At 40.3% G+C, this 24222-nt stretch overlaps 1 protein-coding gene across 2 annotated transcripts in view; it reads left to right on the top strand.

Moving 5' to 3' along the window:
* Positions 1 to 24222, top strand: part of SLC7A2 (solute carrier family 7 member 2) — a 72182-nt gene that overhangs the window by 17873 nt on the left and 30087 nt on the right. Inside the window, exon 1 of one of the 2 annotated variants that reach the window (XM_042934389.1) lies at positions 16651 to 16947. The exons of the other annotated variant lie outside the window; for it this stretch is intronic. Coding sequence (XP_042790323.1) covers positions 16861 to 16947 — 87 coding nt within the window. The 5' untranslated portion in view covers positions 16651 to 16860. Of the gene's footprint in view, positions 1 to 16650; positions 16948 to 24222 lie in introns of those variants that run through there. 2 annotated transcript variants of the gene reach the window in all.

The raw sequence follows: 24222 nt of genomic DNA, 5'->3' as shown, positions 1-24222 counted from the left end.
AAGAATCGCTATACTGTTTTCCATAGTGGTTGCACCATTTTACATTCCCACCAATAGTGCACAAGATTTCCAGTCTCTCTACATCCTTGCCAACACTTGGTATTTTCTGTTTTATTTTTTTAATTAATAATCATCCCAGTAGGTATTAGAGTGTTTTTATAATTACAAATTTTCTCTAAACTAAATAAATAAATATAAAATCAAATGTTTTACTTTCCTTCACACCAAAAGAAGTTTAAAACATTGCCTGGTTGTTTTTCTAAGATTTAAAAGTTTCCATTTATTCTCAGGGTAAGTTGCCTTTTGTATACAACAGGCAAAAGATATACATAAGTTGCCTTTTGTATAATAGCATCTGTCAGTAAAGAAAGCCCTGAGCTTGTCTCAACACACAAATAGCATGTGAATAAGGATGTACACGCTCCACTCTTACAGGATTGCTTGGGCGTCAAAGCCCCTCTCCACGTTCGTGAGGCTTCCCACTGATTCGGTCCCAATTCCCTGGGTCCAGGTATGTAATGCAAACGAATGAAACAGGCGTGTGGTGAACTAGAAAGCAAACTTTTAAAAGTACCACGTGCACTGAAGCATAGTTTGGGAGGTGGGAGGAGTGGCTGATAGAGTCAGCAGAGGCCTGGAAACTGTGGAAAGAGTAGATGTGACTTGAGAATATGCAGCCCAGGAAAAAACCCTATTTTTATTCCATCTCTCTTTAAGTATGTCAGAACACGCTATATATAAAGCACTTCCAAATATCTTTTCCCTTAAAAATGCACACAGAAAGGATGAAGCTGGGAGATCTGTAGCTGCAGTTGATGGCAGTTGACTCCTTGCATTTAATTCTGAAATAACTTAAACTTTTAAATTTCCTAGATTTCCCTCTTCTCTGAAAGCTATTCTGAGTGGGAACAAAGCTCGGTCTTGCCTGGATGGAATGACTTTTTCCTGTTTCTCAGCTTCTGTATTCACCTTTTAGGCTAGCTTCACTATCCTTTGTTTCAGCCAAAAATGTTGTCTTGTGAAAATGATCACTTAAAACCTCATCTTCCAGAAGATTCTACTTTTTCAAATTGATGGATCACAACTACCTTAAGTCTTAGAAGCATGACAGTAACAAGGATACAGGCAGGAGAGGGTCCGATAAATTTTACTGAAATGAGAAAGACAATCTCCTGTTAGTGTGCGATCTGAATATTCCCAGTGTTGAGTATTATCATAGTCTGGGTTAAGAGAGTAAGAGCTGTTTTTTTCCCCCCTGGTCTTGTAGCACATTGGTTTTTTTTTTATTTTATTTTATTTATTTATTTATTTATTTATTTATTTATTTATTTTTACGTTTATTTTTGAGACAGAGAGACAGAGCATGAACGGGGGAGGGGCAGACAGAGAGGGAGACACAGAATCGGAAGCAGGCTCCAGGCTCTGAGCCATCAGCCCAGAGCCTGACGTGGGGCTCGAACTCACGGACCGCAAGATCATGACCTGAGCTGAAGTCGGATGCTTAACCGACCGAGCCACCCAGGCGCCCCTTGCACATTGGTTTTTGAAGGTACATTGGTAGAGTTGCCATTAAAGGCAGGTGAAGCTTTAAACTTAAGAAAGTTTACCAAGTCAGTATTTATTTAATCTGAATAACAGAAATGTAATGGTGTAATACCCTTTGACACTTCCCAAAGTCATCAGTGTCATAAGCCATACCTGGTGGGGTTTTTTTATTTTCTCGTCACTGTGGTCTTACAAAGATAGAGACTGCCGCTTTCTTGAGAAGGGTAAAGATAAGGATATTGATTGGGGTGGGAGATTTTTTGGCAATATAGACTTTGGTGTAATCTGACTGCTGGTTTATATATATGCAGAGAATCACAAAAAATATACCTTTTCAGCCATAGAAAAATATCATTAAATCAGAGAATCTGAGTTGGTAGTTACCTTAGCTAAAACCCTTTTAACTAAACCCAGTTCTGCAGATTTCTGAATCACCTGTCCTCTGTTTAAAATAATGACAGAAATCTGACACCTTTATTGGTGGGCAGCTTCTTTGGGCAGAAACACTCTTTACTGGGGAGGTGTTTATTTTATTGCGTCAATATTTTACTCTTTTTGTATTATGGCCTTTATTTGGAGTTTTGCCTCCTAGTATAACATGGCTAGTGTTACTGTCTTCTTATATGTTGCCATTCACATATTTGAAGAAAGTTACCGTCTCTAAGTATTTTTCTTCTCCCAAGAGTGAAAAGAAGCAAGGATGTAGAAATAATACCAATTTATTTTTCATAAGTGTTTTGCTTTTGCCAGACACCTTTCTTGTTTATTTAATGCTTGTAGTAGTTCTATTTCAAAGGTGGAAAGATGGAGACTCCAGCAACTTGCCCAGATACATGGCCAATAACTCTCAGTCTTACAGGCTAGGCTCAGAGCAGGGTTCTTCCTAGGCTCCAGCCACACCCCTGCTTTTTATACCCAAACACCTGCTACTGCTCTAATTGTTTAAGTGCTGACATGGTTTCCAGACTCCTCAACCTATCCAGGTTGCTCCTTACTGGACATACTTGGTCAACATTGAAGAAAAAGATGGTGGCCACATACAGCCAAGCAGTCATCCATTCGGGCACTGTTTGAGTGCCTGCTGTGTGCCAGGCACTCTCTGGGGACTTGGAAAACATCAGTGAACAAAGCCATCGAACGGAATCTCTGCCCTTGTGAAGCTTGTGCATCATGAGGGTTTACACTGAAGCTGAGGCCCCTTCCTGCACAGACAACACCCAAGAGGAGTTTGAAACAGGAGACTGAAGGGTTAGAACAGCGGGCTTTGTGCCATTCAGGAGTTAAGTGGGAATTCTCTATAAAACTCCAAATGGTGTATCAAATACGTATCTCACATCTCTGCTCACTTCCCCCTTTTCATCCCTTCAGACAGATTCCTTTTATGGATTAAAAAAATAATGTTGACTTTTACTGAATTCTATCAGTTTATTCCCAGGCACAAAACAAGGCCACAGAAAAAAAGGGAGAGGTGCCTGATGTTATCAGAGGCCATTTGGAATAAAATCTAAGCAAAATGGAAACATGAAAGATGTGATTTGCAGAACCTAAAGACTTCATTTGTTCTGAATCAATGTTTTGAATTTAGAAATATGGGGAGAATTGAGAATATTAGATATTTCAGAACCCAAAACATGGATAAGGAATGAACTAGGTAAATTATAAAATGAGTATAATGTTTCAGAAATGTTGTGTATTTTAGTAAAAGCAGTAAAAGCCTTCATGTTTTTCAATTGCAGGAAGCTTTCTTCTATTAGATCATTGGGGTTTTTTTTAGCTAGAAGAAATGAGTTTTAATATATGTTAAAATTTTAATGTAGACATAAATTATGATGCTCTTAATGTTTTTCCTTCATCACTTATATTTTAATAACGATTACACTTTCAGTCATAGGTGGTAGTGGTTCACGAATTTGAAGGGTGAAACTCTATTGGAAGTAAGGTTTTTAAACCCCAAAGTGTTCCAGTTACATTTTTGGTAACATCGTTTGTTTTTTTGTATAAATTTTTTAAATGTTTATTTCCTTTTGAGAGACAGAGCACGAGCAGGGGAAGGGCAGAGAGAGAGGCAGACACAGAATCTGAAGCAGGCCCCAAGGCTCTGAGCTGTCAGCACAGAGCCTGATGTGGGGCTTGAACTCATGGACCACGAGATCATGGCCTGAGCTGAAGTCGGATGCTCAACCAGCTGAGCCTCCCAGGTGTCCCCGTTTTTGGTAACATCTTAATGATACTCTTCAAATCGTCTTTCATCATTTGAGTGTTGGGTGGGCTGCCAAAAGCCTGGGAAGAGCTGGAATTCTACATTGTTCTTTGCTTCTAGGTTATGTGACTTAGAGGAATGGGCATGGATATTGGAGCTACACACCCTCAGATTCAAATCTTGCTCTCAGATCTTTTTTTTTAATTAAAAAAAATTTTAATGTTTTATTTATTTTTGAGAGAGAGAGAGACAGAGAGAGAGAGAGAGAGAGAGAGAGAGAATGAGCGGGGGAGGGGCAGAGAGGGAGACAGAATCTGAAGCAGGCTCCAGGCTCTGAGCTGTCAGCACAGAGCATGACTTCACTGACTGAGCCACCCATGCACCCCCCATTTTTTTAAATTTTTAACATTTATTTATTTTGAAAGAGAGAGTGCATGTGTGGGCACACAGGGAAGGGGCAAAGAGAGAGGGAGAAGGAGAATCCCAAGCAGGCTCCACACTGTCAGCACAGAGCACAACGCGGGGCTCGATCTCATCAACAGTGAGATCTTGACCTGAGCTGAAATCACGAGTTGAATGCTTAACCAGCTGAGCCACCCAGGGGCCCCTATAGCTCTGAGATCTTAAGCAAGTCTCACAACATCTCTGGGCAGCAGTTGCACCATCTGAAGATGAGACGGTGTTTGCCCCGAGGTGGTTGTAAGGATTAAATAAAGGAATATATGTCGAGCACCCAGAACATAATGGGAGAGCTGAGAATGACCCCAACTGATACTTTTTATTTTCATATCTCAAAGCCTGTGGTTAAATGGAACCCCCTTTGAATTGTTTTTCTTTTTTCTCTCTAGTCAATAGTCTCAAATATTTATTCCTTTTTCTTCCTTTCCCCTCCCACACAATATCCAAAAGTAAAGAAACAGTGTCCTGCAACCCCATCAATTCTGAGCTGCTCCTGAGCGTGCTATATTGAGCTAGATGATGTAACCGTTAGCTAACATTGGCTTTTAAGCAGGCTGTGGCAACAAGTTTCTTTCCGTAAGGCACACTCTGGATCGTATTTCTGCTCAGTTTAGAATGTGGACTTCATAACTGGACTATTTATTGGCCGAGAACTGCCTGTGTTTCATTCTGGCATGTGGCAGTTAACACTTCGCTCATCAGACCACTGTTTCCTCAGCGCAGCCCTTGTCCTGGGAAACTTTGAGCTCTGAAAGAAATGTAAATTTCATGCTTGTCTCTTTAAGATGGTGCAGTCCAACCCAAAGCTTCAGTGACTGTAATGAAAGAAAACCAAGAAAACCATTAGCAAAGAGAGAAAAAAAGAAGTAGTAGTTTTTTGTTGTTGTTTTAAAATTGTGAGACTGTGACATTGCTTCTGAAAAGCTGATGCTTATGTTATATCTTATTATAGGGAGCCAGGCAGACTTGATTTTGTGTCCTGACTTTGATAGGTACTAGCTAGTGTACCTCTTGGAGCTTTGGTTTTCTCATCTGTAAAGTAAGGATAGTAAGAGTACCTACCTCATAGGAATCTTGGGCAATTTGGGTGGGCCACCAAATTTGATGCACTTAGCCAGCCCCTGAAACCAAGAGTGCCCTTGATAAATGTGAGCCCCAGTGCTAGCAGCAAACGTGAGTCATACAGGTGATATATTTGTATACACATTGTGAACATGTCTCATTCCAGGAACTTACCAGGACCCTTCTTAAATTTTAAATTGATGATTGACTTTTCATTAAGCCCTGTTCATATTCTTGCTGCCATTTTCTTTTCCCAGGATAACAGCAAGCTGCTTGCTCAAAATCCTGTTCGTTCCAGCTCTGTGCCTCCAGGTCAGCCTCCACTAAGGGCATGGTGCTTGTTGCCAATTGCTTGGTGGCTCCCTAAGTTTTGCTTCAAACCCTTTAGAATCTTTCTCTTTTTCCCCAGCTACAGCCTCTTATTTTCTTCATTCACTTCAGAGTCACTTAGATACAGAAGATGAGAGTTTCTCCAGGTCTTCTGAGAGAGTGGCCAGGTTCCTCCAACAAATGTTCATTTTCAGCTTGCCAAGCTGACTCTTTCTGATTGCTTAAAGTATTCTCTACTTTGTCCTCTCCATAAAGCCTTCCAGACTGACCCAAGAGGAATACTCTGCTGCTGCTTCTATGAATCCTGTTAATGGATCCAGTCTGCCATCGTTGTCTACCGATTTCATAGAATGAAACATCGTATTCCTCAACAATGAATTGGGGAAATTAAGAGTATTCTATAAGAAGGAATTATTAGTCACCAAAAAAAAAAAATTATTAGTGATGACCATAGTAAAACACATATATTAAAACTATATTAATTTGAATACTATTTGGCATTGATTTTAGATTTGGAACCATTTTGAAACTTTGATGAGTGACAGATGTTTTAAATCTTAAAACAAGTTATGTGTAACAGATAGCAAATGTGTTTTAGGGAAGAATCACCGAAGGTGGAAAATTTCTTACTATGGCATATGTTCCATGAAATATTTCAGAGTAGACTCCTATCAAGTTTAGAGATATATGAGAAACATATTTTTGGCTATAATAAAAATGTCGGTACTTCTTCAACACAGAGATAGTTAAAATTTTTTTAAAGAAAATTGTAAACAATTAAAAATATTTTAGTATCTTTTTCAATTCAGGGGGTGTGTGGTAAATTCCAAAGGGATTATATGAAGATACATAGAACACAGTTTCTGCCCAGCAGGTTGATACAATGTGTATGTTTTGAGGACAGGGTGATAAGCCAGATACATATGGGACTCTAGTCCAGGGCACAGGTGATGAATACCGTATCCAGAGAGGTGTCAACAGGAAATTAAGGGCTCTTCAAAGAGAGATCACTTCCACTTGAGGGGATCAAGAGGAAGTTTCATGAAGAAGATAGGATTTGAAAATGACCTAGAAAGAGGAAGATATCCAGAAAGGATATCCAATAGTGGAGATGAGGTTAAGAAGACATTTTTGGTACAGAAACAGCATGAGCAAAGGACTGTGAAAAGTATAGGACCTATCGGTAAAATAGCACATAATTCACCTTGACTGAGGTAAGGTGGAAAAGGAGGGAATTGGGGAGAGGGGAGAGGAAGAGGGAAAGAAAAGGAATAATAGTAATACCTCACACTTACTAAGTTTGTACTATGTGCCAGGTACTGTTTTAAGCCTTTACTTGTATTAGCTGTTTAATCATAAGTAGGATAAGGCTAGAAATATAGATTGGGTTCACAATTTTGACTTTGAATGATGAGATAAGGAGCTTGTATTTTGATGGGCGGTGGTGTCTGAATTGTGAAGCAAGGACCATGGGATGAACTAAGACTATAGCAATAAGAACAGTGTTCACTGACACTTTAAATTGAGGTCACTGAGCCTAACTGGGAAGGCCCCATGAACAGTAGTGTTCGTATTTTCATATTTACAAATTCCCAAGTCTTTAAAGAAAGAGGATGTCTTTTTAAATAGAATAGCATGTTTATTTTATATCCCAGAATTATTTGTGACCAGAGACCTGCAATATAAAATGTTAAGTATCTTAAAAGCAAATAAATTGTTACCTGCTTTAAAGTCACTTAAATTTTTTTTTAATTTTATTTTTGAGAGAGAGAGAGAGAGAGACAAAGACAGAGCGCGGGTAGGTGAGGGGCAGAGAGAGCAGAAAACACAGAATCGGAAGCAGGCTCCAGGCTCTGAGCTGTCACCACAGAGCCCGACGTGGGGCTTGAACCCACCAACCTTGAGATCATGACCTGAGCTGAAGTTGGATGCTTAACTGACTGAGCCACCCACGCACCCCTCAAGTCACTTAAAATTTTAACCTCAAGCTAAAGTGACCTTTGTGAATCTATGTCAGGATTAGATACGATTTGATTTTGAAAGAAAACATAGGACCATAATGATATTTACTGTCACTGATCTGTTGATATTATTATTTAGGCTAATATATATGTGTCTATGTGAGGTAACTACATCTTTTTTTCCTGTTAGTCTTTTTTATAGTCCTTGAGCCTTTTTAGGGTACTTGTCTTCTAGGAAAAGTATATTTAAAATATGATGTTGTGTATTTTGATAGACGGAGGTCAAAAGACATGTTTACATTTCAGAAAAATGGAGGGAAAGCCTCACAGAATTTAGGCAATGTTTGGCATACTTGTAGCTGTGTTTTTCCCACGCACAGAAAGAAAAGATGGCCTGTGTTTGTTCTTTGTGATTGGTGGGAAGGGGACAGTGTAGGACTGGAAGAATTTACATCAGGTTCACTTGGCAGGGTTCTGATAGGTCCTTGCTAGTTAATTCTAGGCACACTGTTTCTGTCTTGTTAGCGCGTGTGAACTTCTTGGCTAAGGAATTACAGTGGGACAGTTGTGCTGTCTTATGCGTACAGGATTGCCATCCATTGAGGGTCTCCTGCTCCTGGGCCAGACCTTGTTGTACAGACAGCCATGGCAGGACCCAGCCCAGAGGTGATGCCAGGAGCCCCAGAGAGGGGCGCTTCACTGGAAGAAGTGGCTCTGGGCTGTGACCTCTTTTCAGCTTACTGGCAACAGGTCCCTCATTAGCATGGGGTGCTGGGATACACTTGGCTCAGGAGGAAAATCCAAGGCAAAGCCTTGAAGAAAACCCAACTCTTTCCTTGCATGGGTGCCTAGAATGATACATTGTTAGCATGCAGCCCCGGGTTATAAAAGGAAGAAATCAAACCCAAATGTGGAGGCAAGTTTCTTAATGCTTTCATTTCCCACTTGAAAGTTTTCTGTCAAGCAGCTTCCTTAGGGAAATGTGACGCAGTAGGTCATGCCCAGGAAATTGTATTTGGAATTTCTTTTAAGTTTCTTTAACCAAAGCTACAGAATATCAGAGTAAATACAGATGGCTGCAGCAGCACCACCTCTTATAGGCAAGAGGACAGGAATGATCCGGACTGTACTTGAGACCCTAAAGACTGAAAACCCTCCTGGCCCCAGCGAAGCTGAGTGTGTGTCCGGAGACCTGAGTGTGCCACACACTCACCTGCACCACCCTGGTAAACTGCTGACGGGAGAGTGGCCAGGATTCTTTCTTTCTTTCTTTTCTCTTTTGATTCAAGTTAGTTAACATACAGAGTAGTATTGGTTTCAGGAATAGAACCCAGTGATTCATCACTTACATACAACACCCAGTGCTCATCCCAACGAGTGCCCTCCCTAATGCCTGTCACCCGTTTAGCCCATCCTCCCACCCACCTCCCTTCCAGAAACCTTCAGTTTGTTCTCTGTATTTAAGAGTCTCTTATGGTTTGCCTCCCTCTCAGTTTTTATGTTATTTTTCCATCCCTTCCCCTATGTTCCTCTGTTGTGTTCTTAACTATATTTAATCACATTTTCTCAGATGATCTAATAGAGAGTGCTGTTTTTCCTCCACATCTTCCCAGTTTTTACCTGGGTATATACTTAAACACCTGAAATAAAGACAAGGCTCTCAGCCTCCCTTGAAGCATTGGACTAATTCTGCTAATGCCAAGTAAGGAAAAGTGTCTTGTGACTTTTGGGAAGTGTCTTTTTTAGTATATTCACCCCTTCTGTTATGGATTGAAAGTGTCCCCCTGCAGTTCGTATGTTGAGAACCTAACCTCAGGGTGAGGATGTTAAGAAGTGGGGCCTTTGGGTATGATTAGGTCATGAGGTTGGGTCCTTCCCGAATGGAACTAGTGTCCTTATAAAAGAGACCCCTGAGAGCTGTTGTGCCACATGAAGACACAGCCAGAAGATGGCCATTTATGAACCAGGAAGTGGGCTCTCACCAGACACTGAATCTGCTGATGCCTTGATCTTGGACTTCCCAGTCTCATTTGTTGTTTAAGCCACCCTGTCTATGGTGGTTTTGTTTTAGCAGCCCAAACTGAGACACCTTCCTGCTTCCTACTTCTCACTGATTGGGAGGCAGATCTGGGACTGAAGTTTGAAGATCTCCTTTAGACCATGAAGTGAATGCTGTATATTGAGAATGGGCGGGAGAACAAGATAGAAGAAGCCTGTGCCCTTGGTCCAGTGGAGCCCCAGCACATGGCCTCTGGACTTTCCACGACAGCAAAATGAGCCTCTGGTTCAGGCCACTGTTATCTGGGGTTTTCTGTCACTGAGAGCTGAACCTAAATCCTGGTGAATAGAGATTGGGGTAACTAAGTTGAAATGAAGATATGCAAAAGAGGTTTAAGTTTTCAGTATAGGATAATTTTTTAAATAGTGAACAGTTTTTAAAAAAAGACTAGGGGCGCCTGGGTGGCTTGGTCGGTTAAGCGTCCAACTTCGGCTCAGGTCATGATCTCACGGTCCGTGAGTTCAAGCCCCGCGTCTGGCTCTGTGCTGACAGCTCAGAGCCTGGAGCCTGTTTCAGATTCTGTGTCTCCCTCTCTCTCTGCCCCTCCCCTGTTCATGCTCTGTCTCTCTCTGTCTCAAAAATAAATAAACGTTAAAAAAAAAAAAATTAAAAAAAAAAAAAGAAAAAAAAAAGACTAGAAGGAACTGTTAAGCTCTGGGATAAATATATTAGACAATTCAGCCCAGCTATACTAGAGTTGCTTATATGTAGTTCTTTTCATAAAAGTGAGACATTTAAAACTTGGAAGATTTTTCTAAACCTGCAGTTCTCTGAAAGCTATCAAGTTATTCTGAATTTCTTCAGCATGCTCATAAACTTCCAAAACGTCCAAAACTTTGGATTATAAAATGGATTTGTGATTGATAAAATGGATTTGTGATTGATCTAATTGACCGATCTACATTGTGGTTGGATTCATATGATTTGGTTTCCTTTGAAGTTCATTGAGATTTATTTTAAATGGTCTAAAGTTATATCCATTTTTATGTGTGTTTCTCATGGGCTTGCAAAGCGTATGGATTCTATAATTGCTAGAGGCAGGTTTCTGTGCGTGTTAATGCTCTACATTTATTTCCATAGTGTTGATTGTCTCATCCTCTAGAATGTGATTTCTGTGGGGGTAAGGACTGTGTTTTGTTCACTGCTCTGTTTCTATTACCTAGAATCTATACGGCAGATTCTAATTATTGATTGCAAGTGAACTAAGTCAAATCAACTGTGACATTCAAATTGCCTGTAGCATTGATAATTTTTTCTTTGTTTAACATCAACAATTGAAGGAAGTGGTTGAAATCTCCTACTATGGGCATGCATTTGTCAGTTTTTTTCCATAGTTCTCTCAAATTTTGCTTCATGTATTTTGAGGTTATCTTATTAGTGCATACAAATCTAGAATAATTTCCCCCTAATAAGTTGCATATATTCACATTATGGACTTAATAAGGTTTTTAGTCTTAATGTCTATTGTATTTTATGTTAATATAACTTCCTCAGCTTTGATTTTTATTAGTATTTATTTACTTGGTTTTTCTGCGTCTGTTCATTTAGTATGGGAATTTGTCTGGTTGTTTTTTTCTCTATTTCCAGCATTTCCAGGTTCTTTTGACTTGATATTTCTTTTCTCTCTCTTTTTTTTTTTTAACTTTTTCCCAATGTTTTTATTAAATTTTTGAGAGAGAGAGAGAGACAGAGAATGAGCGGGGGGAAGGGACAGAGAGAGAGGGAATCTGAAGTAGGCTTCAGGCTCTTGAGCTGTCAGCACAGAACTCGTGAACCACAAGGTCATGACCTGGGCCGAAGTCGGACACTCAACCGACTGAGCCACCCAGGCGGCCCTTGACTTGATATTTCTTTGTAATAACAGTAATAACTGGAATTAAAAAAAACCCTATCTGATACTGTGACTTTTAGCTGGAAAATGAGTCAATCATATTTAATGAGTGAACTTTTAGACATGTTTCTGTCATCTTATTTTGTGTTTTATGTGTGTTCTATATTTTCTCTCGTGTTTTGCATTTCTTAGATAAATGGAAATTTTTATTGTGAACTCCTTCGTTAAATTTATTTACTGGGGGTCCTGAAGGCCTCAGTGGGATGGGCTTTCCTATGGGGAGAGGATTTGTACTTCTATATACAAATAAGCTAGGAGACGGTTTTAGAAGGTGCACAAAACTGCTACTGGGCTAATCTAACCCCCTTTGTCCTGTCTTAGAATAATAGCCCTGATTTCAGCTGCCTCATCTTGAGGAGGGACTGAGGCTTTGTACTTGCATAGGCATTCATTCCCTTCATATAAACTTAACCACCCACCTTTCTGCTTTCATCTTCCTCGTGGATGTTTATCCTCTGTCTCTCAGTCTGTCTCTTTACCTTGGGAAATTTCCATTTTCTGCTGAGCCCCACCATACTGTGTTGCCATTTATCCAGGATTATGTTATCATTTATCCAGGAGTGAGTGGTTTTTTTGTAGAATAGTGCTTCGGAGTATGCAGCCTCGTCTACTTTTGGAAACAGAAATCCTCATGTACTTCCTAAGAATTAATAGTAGAGGCAGATTTTATAATTTTCAATAAGCAGTTATAATATGTACAAGTTATCCTTCTACCTACAAGATTTAACTCTGATTTTCAGGTCTCCTGATCCTTAGAAGATTGTGTGGTAGAGCCTTCAAGTGACTTTGATCTCAGAATGTTCATGTGTGAGTGCAAGGGAATTTTATGTTAAGAGAGAGAACTTGTGCTTCTCGAACACCAATCAAGGATTTTTTTCCCTCTCCTTAAAATATCTCTACTCTACAGTTTGGTTAAGGAGGAGTAGACTTGTTTATATGAACTCTCTTGAGGGGCAAGGGTGGGATGGGGACAAGGAGGGAAAGGGAGCCTACCCCTTTGGTGTTACTGGGGTTCCCCTAAAATGCCTTCAGGGAGCAACTGGAGAACCACTGAGCAGAGGTACAGCATCAGCCACTTACTTAGGAAGTAAGTCCTTTCCTGTCCGAGCATTGCAAGGTGCCACGTTTGGTTGAGGGTGGTGAGAGACAGAATACAGCAGTAAGCCGTATGCCGTCATCAGCCCAGCATGGCGGGAGTGGGGAGCCAGCCTCCTTGGCTGTCTGTCCCTGGCCTCAGTTTTCATCTTGAAAAGTTAGAGTACTAGACTAGCAGGCTATTTCATTCTGAATCTTAATTTCTCCCCATCTATAAATCTTTTGAAATAAAAATAAGTGGCTTTTATAAATGGATTGTATTTGGTGCTCCAAGATGCGAATGTCAAACACATGTCTTCGGTTTATATTATAATAAATAAGTTAACAGCTACTATCTTCCATTGAGTATCTGCTCTGTAGTGGACACTTCACATGTATTTATCTCATTTGACCCTCAGAACTATCTAATGAGAATGAGAAAATGAGGACTGACAGGTAAACACCCATCTATCTGCCTCTAAAACCCTCTCAAGCTTTCCAACACTGGGTTGCTTTTAGGAATCTGCTTTTATCACTTAACTATAGGTTCAAATGAGTGTGGTAATGTTATAATTACAGCTGATACTCATTAGAATTTTCTAGAGGTGTTTAATTTTGCATGAGAGCCATCTTAAATTTTTGTTGGAAGCCTGGAAGGATGGCAATAATTACCGTTTTCTTGTTATTGCCATTGTAAAGGGACAAACAAAAGCGCTTTGCCCACCTTTTCCCCCCTTCCTGCTCAATGCCTGGAATAAGTAAAACAATTGGCTAAAATGTGTATGCATTTATGTACGTAGTTGTGACTTTCACATCTAACTGATTTTTTTTTCTATGTTGTTTGGATTAGGGAAAAATTCAGAGGCACAATATGCTCTTAGGAACAAGTTCTTGGCATAGATGACTAGTTTCTCTTTACTTACTTTCTGTGTAATGATAGCCCTTTAACTTTTGGAAGTAGAGAAATTAACCAACAATTATTGATTGGGGCAAGAATCAAGAATGAGTCAGAGGTAGTGGAATCTAACATGGAGTCATTTGCCACATTTTTCCCTTAGATTTTTGCTGTATTTGTGTTGGAGTTAGCCTTTCAGCCCAACAGAGAAGTTTGCCTTGACTCTTTAAGTTCAGTAGTATCCTTCACTGAGTATCTTAGATGTGCAAGGCTCTTCGTATGCCCCATTAGAAAGGATATTTTGGTTATGAGCATTTCTCTATTGGAATAAAAAAGGAATTGTTTAGAAGTCGTAAGGGGAAAAAAAAAAAAAAACGAGCTTTAGAATATGAAACAAGAAAGTGGCCAAAAATCATAGTTGTAATTGTTAGTATTGCATTTTTTTCATATTCCTCAATAAATTATCTTTACACTCACAGAAAAATGTCCTGGAAAAAGGACCACAGCTAGGGGTTCGGATGTGTGAACTGTTAGGACTGACAAGTTCTGAGGGAGGCACAAGTGATAAACCGGAAGGATTTGTTTGCCTGGGTTTTAATTTGACAATGAGCTGTGATTCAAAGGATCACAGTAGAATTCTTTGTGCCTCTCTGGTGATGACTGGGTGCGTGTGGGCTCGTGCTCAGAGTACATTAAACAACTCGATGATGCTAGAGCCACAGATGATGAAACTTTGTTTTGTTGCTTGCAAACAAGGACATTCCCGCAAGCAGGATTTGTTGAAACCTTCCTGTGAAAGATTCTTAAACAAACTTGGTCTTTGTTGACATAAGATAAACCACATAGGGAGAGTGAGTATGGAAGTTTAGAAGGTTCAAAGAATTTGCACAAACTATACTTTTTGGTCATATTCATAAAATGTTAGTCTTTTGGTGACAAGGAGGTCATTTGATTGTACCTTAGAACATTCCCTAAATGATCAGCTATTCCTGTTTGGCTTTTGTCTTTACTAGAAGGGTGGTCATCTAAACAGAAGGACAGAACAAATAACTGAAAGCCAAAGCCCAAATTGTTGAGGGGGATCCTAGCTGCTTTAAGCTAGTTCCCAACTGTAGGCCTGGATGAATTATGCCTCGTGATATTAAAATAATTTGTAGATACGAGTGTGGAGTGACCATCTATAATCTTGGAGGTGCCCTGAAGTACAAGAAAGGGGGCAGAAAAAAGGAAAGATCCAGTACCCTTTTTTCAAAATGGAGGCCAGTGTAGATCTTGGAAACCACAGACGAGGGAGCTGGACACAGTTCACCAGCAAAATCTTAGCAGTTTTTGGCATGTAGTGGGAAAAGAAGTGACTGATTTCTAAAAGGCATGAGTTCACCAAGGACAAGTTATGCCTAACAAACTCTGTGTTCTACTTTTACATGGCTGTTAGGCTGGTGGATTTAGGAGTTTAAACATAAAGTATTAGGATTTCAGAAAGCATTCCACGTTATGTGTTGTGATAACCTTGGGATGAGCTGGAGAGAAATGTGGTTTCCTGGTTGGTTGCATGATATACCCAGAGTGTTGACTAATGGGTCGATACCAGCTTGGAGGGATGTTCTTTGTGGCGGGCCATGGTACTCTGCCCTTGACCCCGTCAGGTTTAACAGTTCTAATCATTTATCCTTGGATTAAAATGGAACACATGCTTATTAAATTTGCAGCGACATAAAGATAGGTACAGTACTTAGTATATTGATTGGTGGATTTATAATACAACATAATCCTGAATAATATGAAACTTAGAATTCTGAATTTGACTTTTAAAATAATCACTGAAACAAAATCTAATCTAAACAACCAATCTGTTGATATCTTTGAGAAAAGAAACCTAGGGTTGTAGTTGACTGCAAATCAAGTCTGCTTCATTCATTCAGTGAACAAATGTTTATTGTGCCCCTATCCATATCGCTAAGTACATGGGGAATACAAGTGAATAAAATAGAGACCTTGCTTTCAAGAAGCTTCTAGTCTAAAGGAGCACGTTAATTTCCCAGGGGTGCCATAAAAAAGTACCACAAACTGGGCGGCTTAAAAAGACCAGAAATTGTCTCACAGTTCTGGAAACTAGAGGTCCCAAATCAAGGTGGCGGTAGGACCATGATCCTCTTGAAACCTGTAGGGGAGAGTCCCTCCTTGTCGCTCTGGCTTCTGGTGGTGGCCGTGAGGCTTTCGGGCTCCTTGGCTTGCAACTGTGTCACTGTAACTTCTGCCTCTGTCATCACATGGCATTCTCCCTCTGTGCGTCATCACATGACATTTTCCTCTTGTAAGCACACCAATCGTAGTGGATTAGGGCTCACCCTAGTGACCTCATCTTCACTTGATCATACCTGCAAAGACCTGTTTCCAAATAAGGAACCAGGCTTTAGGACTTCAACATATCTTTTGGGGGAACACCGTTCCACCCATAACAAGGATTAAAAACTATTCGTCCAAGTGGTTGACTGTAATTCTGATAGGAAGAAGTGCCATGAGAACAACACGAGCTCGGTTAGCTTGGGGGAGGCCATCCAGGATGATTGGGAGCTGTCCAGGCAAAGAGGAGGAGTCTCTTTCCAGGAAGAAGAAACAACTGTGCTGAAAGCCTGGAGGCAGGCAGAGGCTTGGAGTTCCGAGAAAGTTACAAGGAAACCCAGTGTAGCTCAAGGGTATGAGGGGAAGGCAGAAGATGAGCTAAGGAGATAGCCCGGAGCCAGATCCAGCAAAGCTTTGTACACAGTGTTGAGGTGGCTTGGGGTGGCTACTAAAAACAAACAAAACCAAAAAAGATTAATAGAAGTACACAGGATGGAAGAAGATAATAGGCACACGAGACTGTACTTGTTTGACCACATCTGGAGTGCTTTGTTTTGTTCAGAGTGTCATTTTTTAAGTTAGTGCTTTTCAAAGTGTAGTAGTTGTACTTTGCTTGTTTTTTAAAAAACTTTTAAAAAATGTTTTATTTATTTTTGAGAGAGAGAGACAGAGAGAGAGAGAGAGAGAGGGGAGAGAGGGAGAGACAATGCAAGTGGGGGAGGGGCAGAGATAGAGGGAGTCACAGAATCTGAAGCAGGCTCCAGGCCTGTCAGCACAGAGCTCGGCACAGGGCTCGAACTCAGGAACTGTGAGATCATGACCGAGGCTGAAGTCAGACGCCTAACCAACGGAGCCACCCAGGCCCCCTGTAGTTGTGCTTTGAAGTCACGTATTTACCCTAGAGGAGAGAAATCTTGGGATGGCAGCCATTTGGAATTATTTGGGTGAGAAGACTTTTCTGTAGTTGTTCTTGGGGCAGACTTAGACTGATTGGCAGGAGCTACCGGAAAGCTTCTAGAAGTCAGAGCCACACGGAGCCACATGGGAAAGAACAGGGGGATGCCTGGAGAACGAGTCCTTTCTGTGCCTTGGCCATCCATCAGCTCTGAAAGGTGTTCTGCAGTGAAGGTAAGGTGGAGAATGATGTTCTCCAAGGTCCCCCATGAGAAGTATCTGGTAGGTTTTCAAATGTGCCCTTGAGATTTCTAAAATACATTTACCCATACTTTATAATTAAAATGTAAGAGCATTAGAAAGGTTTTAAGATTAAATGTCCATGGGGGATTATGAAACAACTGAATTCTTTAAAAAGCCTTTGTAATACAATGTGGTCTGTCAATCATATCTCCATTCAAAAAATCTTTGCGGAATTATTTCAGTGTGCTGGTCTTTCGCGAAACTCTGCTGTGATTGTGGTGGGTGTCCTTCCCCTCCCATCCTTGGTACAAATACCTCTTTCCTTTTCCTCATGTTCTCTCAGCTGTCCTTATGTGGCTCGTTCTATCAGATTCGTTCCCAGGGATCAGTTGCCAGTCATTTGTGTTAAGCCAAATAATTCCTATTTATAAGTGATGGTATGTAAATGTGTACATCCTTTTTTACACCAAGCAAACAGTTGTATGTTCATTGGGGAAGGAAGAACCAGGAGGATGCACAGTGTAAGTAAAAGTTAGTACTACCCAGGTGCCATGGCACCCAGTCCCTTGCGGGGAGGCCACATTCAAAGAAACACTGCCAAAAGTATACCTAGAAGGAACTTGGACTTTGGCTTGTATCTACTGAAGGAGACAGAGCTCTTATTCCACACCAGCACTTCCCCAAATGCACCCCCACCCCCAGCCCTTTGTTATATAAATCAGCCTGGCTTTTTGGCTTTAATTTCTTTAAGTGTGTGGTGTGTGTTTTTTTACTTCTTTGAGTCAAAAGGAAGCTCCTGAACTACAGCATTCATGTGGAGAGTAGCAAAATGGAAGCTTAGGAAGAGCGCAGGCTGAGCACCATGGCAGATGGGGTGGTTGTGGAAGTCCAGGCTGCGGTGTTGGGGTTGCTGGAGAAATGGCAGGAGGCAGATTAGATCCAAGTAAGTCAATAATAGATCCAAAGCATTGACGTTCAGCTCATTCTATGCGTTTCATCATCCTCTGTTATTTTTGAGTATGCTGATATTTAGAAGCATTTCCAGGCATGTTTTAAAATGACAGACATTAAACTCTCTTTGACCAAAATAATTCTTTTCAAATCTCTGCACAGCATGGTTTCATAGTTGGTTCCTCTTGCAGGGACCATTTAACGTCAGGGCTGGGAAATAACAGTGCTGGTCTCCTGGACTTAGCTGGAATTCACAGCCCCGCGTTTGATATTTCTCTCTCTGCATGTTGGTGCTAAGAACTGCCGAAACAGCTCTTTGCAAAGAAGCAGCGGTAGTTTGAGGATGAAGGGAGTTTATTTATCTTCCTGTTACATTCTTGTTTCCCTACTCCAGGTGTACCATTGCTACATTGTAATACGGAAGCAATATAGAGGCAAGAAGGCCAAGATAATAGTTTTATTTTGGGGTGATACAAAGTGAGTGTTTTTACTTAAAAAATGTTTTTAATGTTTACTTTTATTTTTGAGAGAGAATGTGAGTGGGGGAGGGGCAGAGAGCGAGGGAGACAGGATCCCAGGCAAGCTCCATGCTGTCAGCAGAGAGCCTGACCCAGGGCTTGAACTCACAAACCGGGAGATTATAGCCTGAGCCGAAGCCAGACGCTTAACTGACTGAACCACCCAGGTACCCCCAAATGAGTGTTTTTAAAAAGAAGTTTGAGAAACTGTGTGAGTAGTACATATATGTGTTCATATATTTTAAATTTCTGCTTAATTGGCAGGTCTTATAATGCTCTCTTCTGTTTTTATAAATCCTATTTCCTTGTAGAGCCCGCTCTTCACACATTATTTAAATAATTGATTTGTTTAGGAAACTGTTACGGATCAGCCATTACCCCATAGAATTTTTAGAAGATGATGTGATAATCTGACTTTTAAATTGTAGTGCTACTTAGGCCACTGCTATTAGAATTTAAGATCAAAATAGATGTTTCCAGGAACTTCTGATTAAGAATTTACAGATACATAATTATTTTAAGGATTTGCTACTATTTATTAGGGAAATAACTTCAGTTGTTATTAAGTATTTATATGAAATTCAGGATCTTTTTCCAGAAAAGGAAATTTTCAAATAAAGTAAGAATGAGGAAAGGTTGAACTTTAAAGTAAGTGATTTTTAGAAGTGGTTGATTATATTAATTGCCAGAATTTCAAAATTAGTTTTTAAAGATTATGGATGCTGCTTTGTTCTGAGGACCAGTTAAACAGTATTAGGCTTTTTTCTTTTTCTTTCTTTCTTTTTTTTTTCTTTCAATGACTTCTGGAGTGGAAGAATGCATAAGGCATTCAGATTAGTCATGGCTCCTCCCCCCCCAGGAGTACTTTCTCTAAAGACCCCAGCACCAACATGAGTCTGAACAGGCTGCTCCCCCCCCGCCCCCCCAGACACCTTATATGTCCCACAGTTACTCTGGACTTCCCTTACCCACAAGCATACTATATGGTAACAGCCATTTATTTTTGTCTTTCTTCCTCTGCCTGTATCTCCTTGCCACTTGGACTTTTCTTTAGAAATTGCATTTATTTATTTATTTTTAAGTTTTTATTTAGATTCCAGTTAGTTAGCATACATCCCTATTATAATCCTTAATCCCTATCACCTATTTCCCCCATCCCCCACCCACCTTCCCTCTGGTAACCATCAGTGTGTTCCCTATAGGTAAGAGTCTGTTTTTTGATTTGCCTTTCTCTCTTTTTTTCCCTTTGAGTAAAGGGTTGGTTTCATTTCTTAAATTACACTTATGAGTGAAATCACATGATATTTCTCTGACTTATTACGCTTAGCGTAATACTCTCTAGCTCTATCCACATCATTACAAATGGAAAGAGTTCATTCTTTTTGATGGCTGAGTAATATTCCTTTGTAAGTGTCCATTGATTGATGAATGGATAAAGAAGATACATATTTTTATAATATAAAAATATATATGTATGTAATATAAATATATAAGTTGCATTTAGACTGTTTCCTTTTGTCTTTTTTTCCTTTTATTTATTTGTTTGTTTATTTTTATTTTAGAGAGAGAGCATGAGTGGGAAAGGGGCAAAGGGGAAGAGTGAGAGAGAATCTTTCCCTGCTCAGCATAGAGGCAAACTCAGGGCTTCATCTCACGACCCTGGGATCATTACCTGGGCCAGAATCAAGAGCTGGATGTTCAACTGACTGAGTCACCCGGGTACCCCTCTTTTTGAAATTCCAAGAGTTAATCTTTTAGAGAAATTGAAAGTTCATTTAGCAATCAATAGGTTGAATTCAGTCTATGCAATAATATTCCAAAAATTAAGAAAAAGTTTGGTGAAAATTTAAGTTGGAGAAATTATTTGCAGTCATGGCATATTAATAAGTGGAATATGAATGTGACAAGAATGTCAGACCTCAGTGTTAGGAACATTATTTCAAGTTATTTTAGTTTTAAACTTCTTTGTTTTCATCTTCTGAGCTTAAATCGTAGGCTCTGAATTATGATAATGAAGAACTGGCACTGCTGTAATTACTTTCCCTGAGCACAGAATAGAGATGTTTTATTCAGATTTATTTGAAGCCAGCATGAACTTCAAACCCGTCTCAGCCAATAGTGGTATTTCCACAATCTGCCAAGATGCTAATGATAAAAATCTCTGGAGACACATTGTTTCTGTATTTTAAGAAGTACCAAATCAGAACATGCTTTGCAAAATTGAAAATATAGTTATTCAAACAAAATGACAAAATTTTAAGAAAGGACTTTCCAGTGAAACCTTAAACCATGAATACACTGGGCATAGTATCCATCCAAATTTTGTGAACTTGAACTCAAAATGAATCTGAATTCCGCTTGAATTCCTTTCCTGCCACAGTTTGATAGAAGGAATTTTGCTTAGCACTGAAACAAAAGTGACTGAATTCTAACAATGAATTAAATTAGTTAGCTTTTGGGGGAGGGTGTAGGGTGTAGGGTGGTGACTTGAGAGGGATACTTTGGCTCTGTTTAGAAAGAGAATGGCAAGGATGCTGAGAAAGGGGAACCATCTTATGCTGTTTGTGGGAATGCCAACAGGTACAGCCACTCTGGAAAACAGTATGGAGGTTCCTCAAAAAATTAAAAATAGAACTACCCTACGATCCCACAATTGTACTACTAGCATTTATCCAAGGGACACAGATGTGCTGTTTCGAAGGGACATGTGCACCCCCATGTTTATAGCATCACTATCAACAATAGCCAAAGTATGGAAAGAGCCCAAATGTCCATCGATGGATGAATGGATAAAGAAGATGTATATCTCCTATATATATATATGTGCGTATATATGCGTATGTATATACGCACATATATATATATATATATATATATATATATATATATATATATATTGGAGTATTACTCGGCAATCAAAAAGAATGAAATCTTGCCATTTGCAACTACGTGGATGGAACTGGAGGGTATTATGCTAAGTGAAATTAGTCAGAAAAAGACAAAAATCATATGACTTCACTCATATGAGGACTTTAAGGGACAAAACAGATGAACATAAGGGAAGGGAAACAAAAATAATATAAAAACAGGGAGGGGGACAAAACAGAAGAGACTCATAAATATGGAGAACAAACTGAGGGTGGCTGGAGGGGTTGTGGTAGGGGTGATGGGCTAAATGGGTAAGGGGCACTAAGGAATCTACTCCTGAAATCATTGTTGCACTATATGCTAACTAATTTGGATGTAAATTTAAAAAAATTAAAAATAAACTTCAGTTATCTAGAAAGCCCATTTATTTAGAATACCTTGTTCCATGAAATGACTGTGCCAAATATTACTGTTTGTTTTCTGAGAATGCAAAGAACTCGACATGGAAGTTTTGACTATAGTCTAGAAGCACATACTTGAAGTTACTATGCATTTATTTTTTTTTTAAGTTTAGAATGAGAGTACAAGTTTTCGATGATTAAAACAAAACAAAACAAAGAAACATCCATGCACAAAGTTTTACTGAAGTCATTCTGACATTATTTGTTCATTCCCTTTTATTATTTATAAATTACAATTGCCCCTTGAACAACATGGTGGACAGGGGCACCAACCTTTCTCATAGTCAAAAGTCCAAGTATAACTTTTGACTCTCCCCAAACTTTAACTACTAATAGGCTACTGTTGACCAGAAGCCTTATAGGTAATATAAACAGTGAACACATGGTTTGTGTATTGTAACTATTATATACAACATTCTTACTTTAAAGTAAGCTAGAGAAAGGAAAATGTTACTAAGAAATCCTAAGGGAGAGAAAATACGTTTGTGGTGCTGTGTGGTATTTACTGAAAATGTGTGTGTAAGTGGGCCTGCGCAGTTCAAGGGCCAACTGCATATGCCACATACAGGAAGGATTTTAGGAGTTCTCAACAGAAAGCTCAGCAGTTACCATCTGGCCTACAGCCTGTCTGCCCCTGCCCTGCCCTGTCCCCCTGGACTCTTAGGGTGTATGTGCCATTTCTTCTACCTGACGCTTCATCCCAGCTTCGGATGTCAGTCTTCCACATCTCAAGAACCTTCTTTATCCTTTCTCCCTTCTCTATGTTTTACCTCTCTCTCTCTCGCTCTCCCAGCACTTTCCTCTCAGTGTCTAAACGCAGTAAATTCCTTCTTTATCCAGAGTCCCCCCTCGACTCCATGGCCTCTCATGTCATTTGCTGAAAAAGCCACCTGAACTTGTTTCATTGCCTCACCTCTCATCATTTCTCAGCCCAGTGTACCCGGCTTATACCCCCACCAAGCCACAGGTACTTCCGTTGTCAGGGTCACCAAAGATCTGCTCGTTACTACATACCCACATCATGCTTCTTGCCTTCTTTTCAAGCACTGTCCGACCCGGTTGAGTACTGTTTGCTTCCTCAAAGCCTCACTCCCTTTTTGGGTCAGAACCGCTGGTTCCTTCTACCACTCTTGCCTCTTCTTCTCACCCCTCCATGGGTGGTGGTGGTGGTGGTGGTGGTTGTTGTTGTTGTTGTTGTTGTTGTTGTTGTTGTTGTTATCCCCCTCCTCCTCCTGCTCCCCACCCCTCCTTCCCATTCCTTAGATGTATGGATCTTTGGTGTTTTGTTCACTTCCCTTCTCGTGTACAGTCTTGTTACTGGGTGACACTGTCCATTTAATGATCATCTCTGTGCTGATAATTCTCATATCTTCTGCCTTCTGTGCTCTCTTGAGCTTTGTTGAGATCACATGACAGTCCTGTACATACCTTAAAATCAGGGTGGTCAAAAAGAACCGCCTTTTCTTATTCTTTTTTTAAATTTTTTTAAATGTGTATTTATTTATTTTGAGAGAGAGAGAGAATGGAGGAGGAGCAGAGAGAGAGGGAGAAAGAAAATCCCAAGCAGGCTCCACACTGCCGGCACACAGCCCAGTGGTGGGGCTCAAACTCGCAAAGTGTGAGATCATGACCTGAGCTGAAATCAAGAGTTAGACGCTGAGGGGTGCCTGGGTGGCTCAGTCGGTTAAGCGGCCGACTTCAGCTCAGGTCATGATCTCACAGTTTGTGGGTTCGAGCCCCGCATCGGGCCCAGTGCTGACAGTTCAGAGTCTGCAGCCTGTTTCAGATTCTGTGTCTCCCTCCCCATCTCACACTCTGTCTCTCTCTCTTAAAAATAAATAAACATTAAAAAAAAGTAAAAAAAAAAAAAAAAAAAGAGAGACACTGAGTGACTGAGCCACCCAGGCACCCTTGTCTCTCTCTCATTCCTTATGTGAAGGACACACAAACCATCTAGAAGCCCTGGGCCTGAATTCCACAGTCATCAGTTTCTGTATCCTTCACCTCCTGAGCAGCTCAGTGGTCCATCCATTCCTCTTCACCCCACTGCCTTCACCCGAGAGCAGGTCTTAGTCCTTGTGTCTTGATTATTCCAGAAGCCTGATTTCCTTTCTTCATAACCCCAGTCTTGATCTTTCTCATCCCTTCCCTTCCCGTATTATAATATAGTCATTCTATCCTGTGTTACGATACAGTCAGAACGATAGTTGTCAAGTTGTAGATCTGGCTTAAAGTCCATCAGTGATTCCCTACAGCTCTCAGGATGAAGTCCAAGCTCTTTGCATGACCCGGGGACCCCTCTGTTTATCGTGCTTCCCTCTAGCTTCTCCTCAAGCCCCTAAGCTCTTGGTATATAAAGCCACTTTCTGTTACTTGCCATTCCCTCCACGCAAAACACCATAATCCCAGCCCCTCCCCTCCCAGACTCCTTCCCACGGCACATGCAGATGGCCAAAACCAGTTCATCC

The sequence above is a fragment of the Panthera leo genome, chromosome B1 (genome assembly GCF_018350215.1).
Source record: "Panthera leo isolate Ple1 chromosome B1, P.leo_Ple1_pat1.1, whole genome shotgun sequence".
In the NCBI taxonomy this organism is placed as follows: domain Eukaryota; kingdom Metazoa; phylum Chordata; class Mammalia; order Carnivora; family Felidae; genus Panthera; species Panthera leo.
Note: the sequence above shows the minus strand (reverse complement) of the source record. Positions and strands in the feature narration are given on the sequence as shown.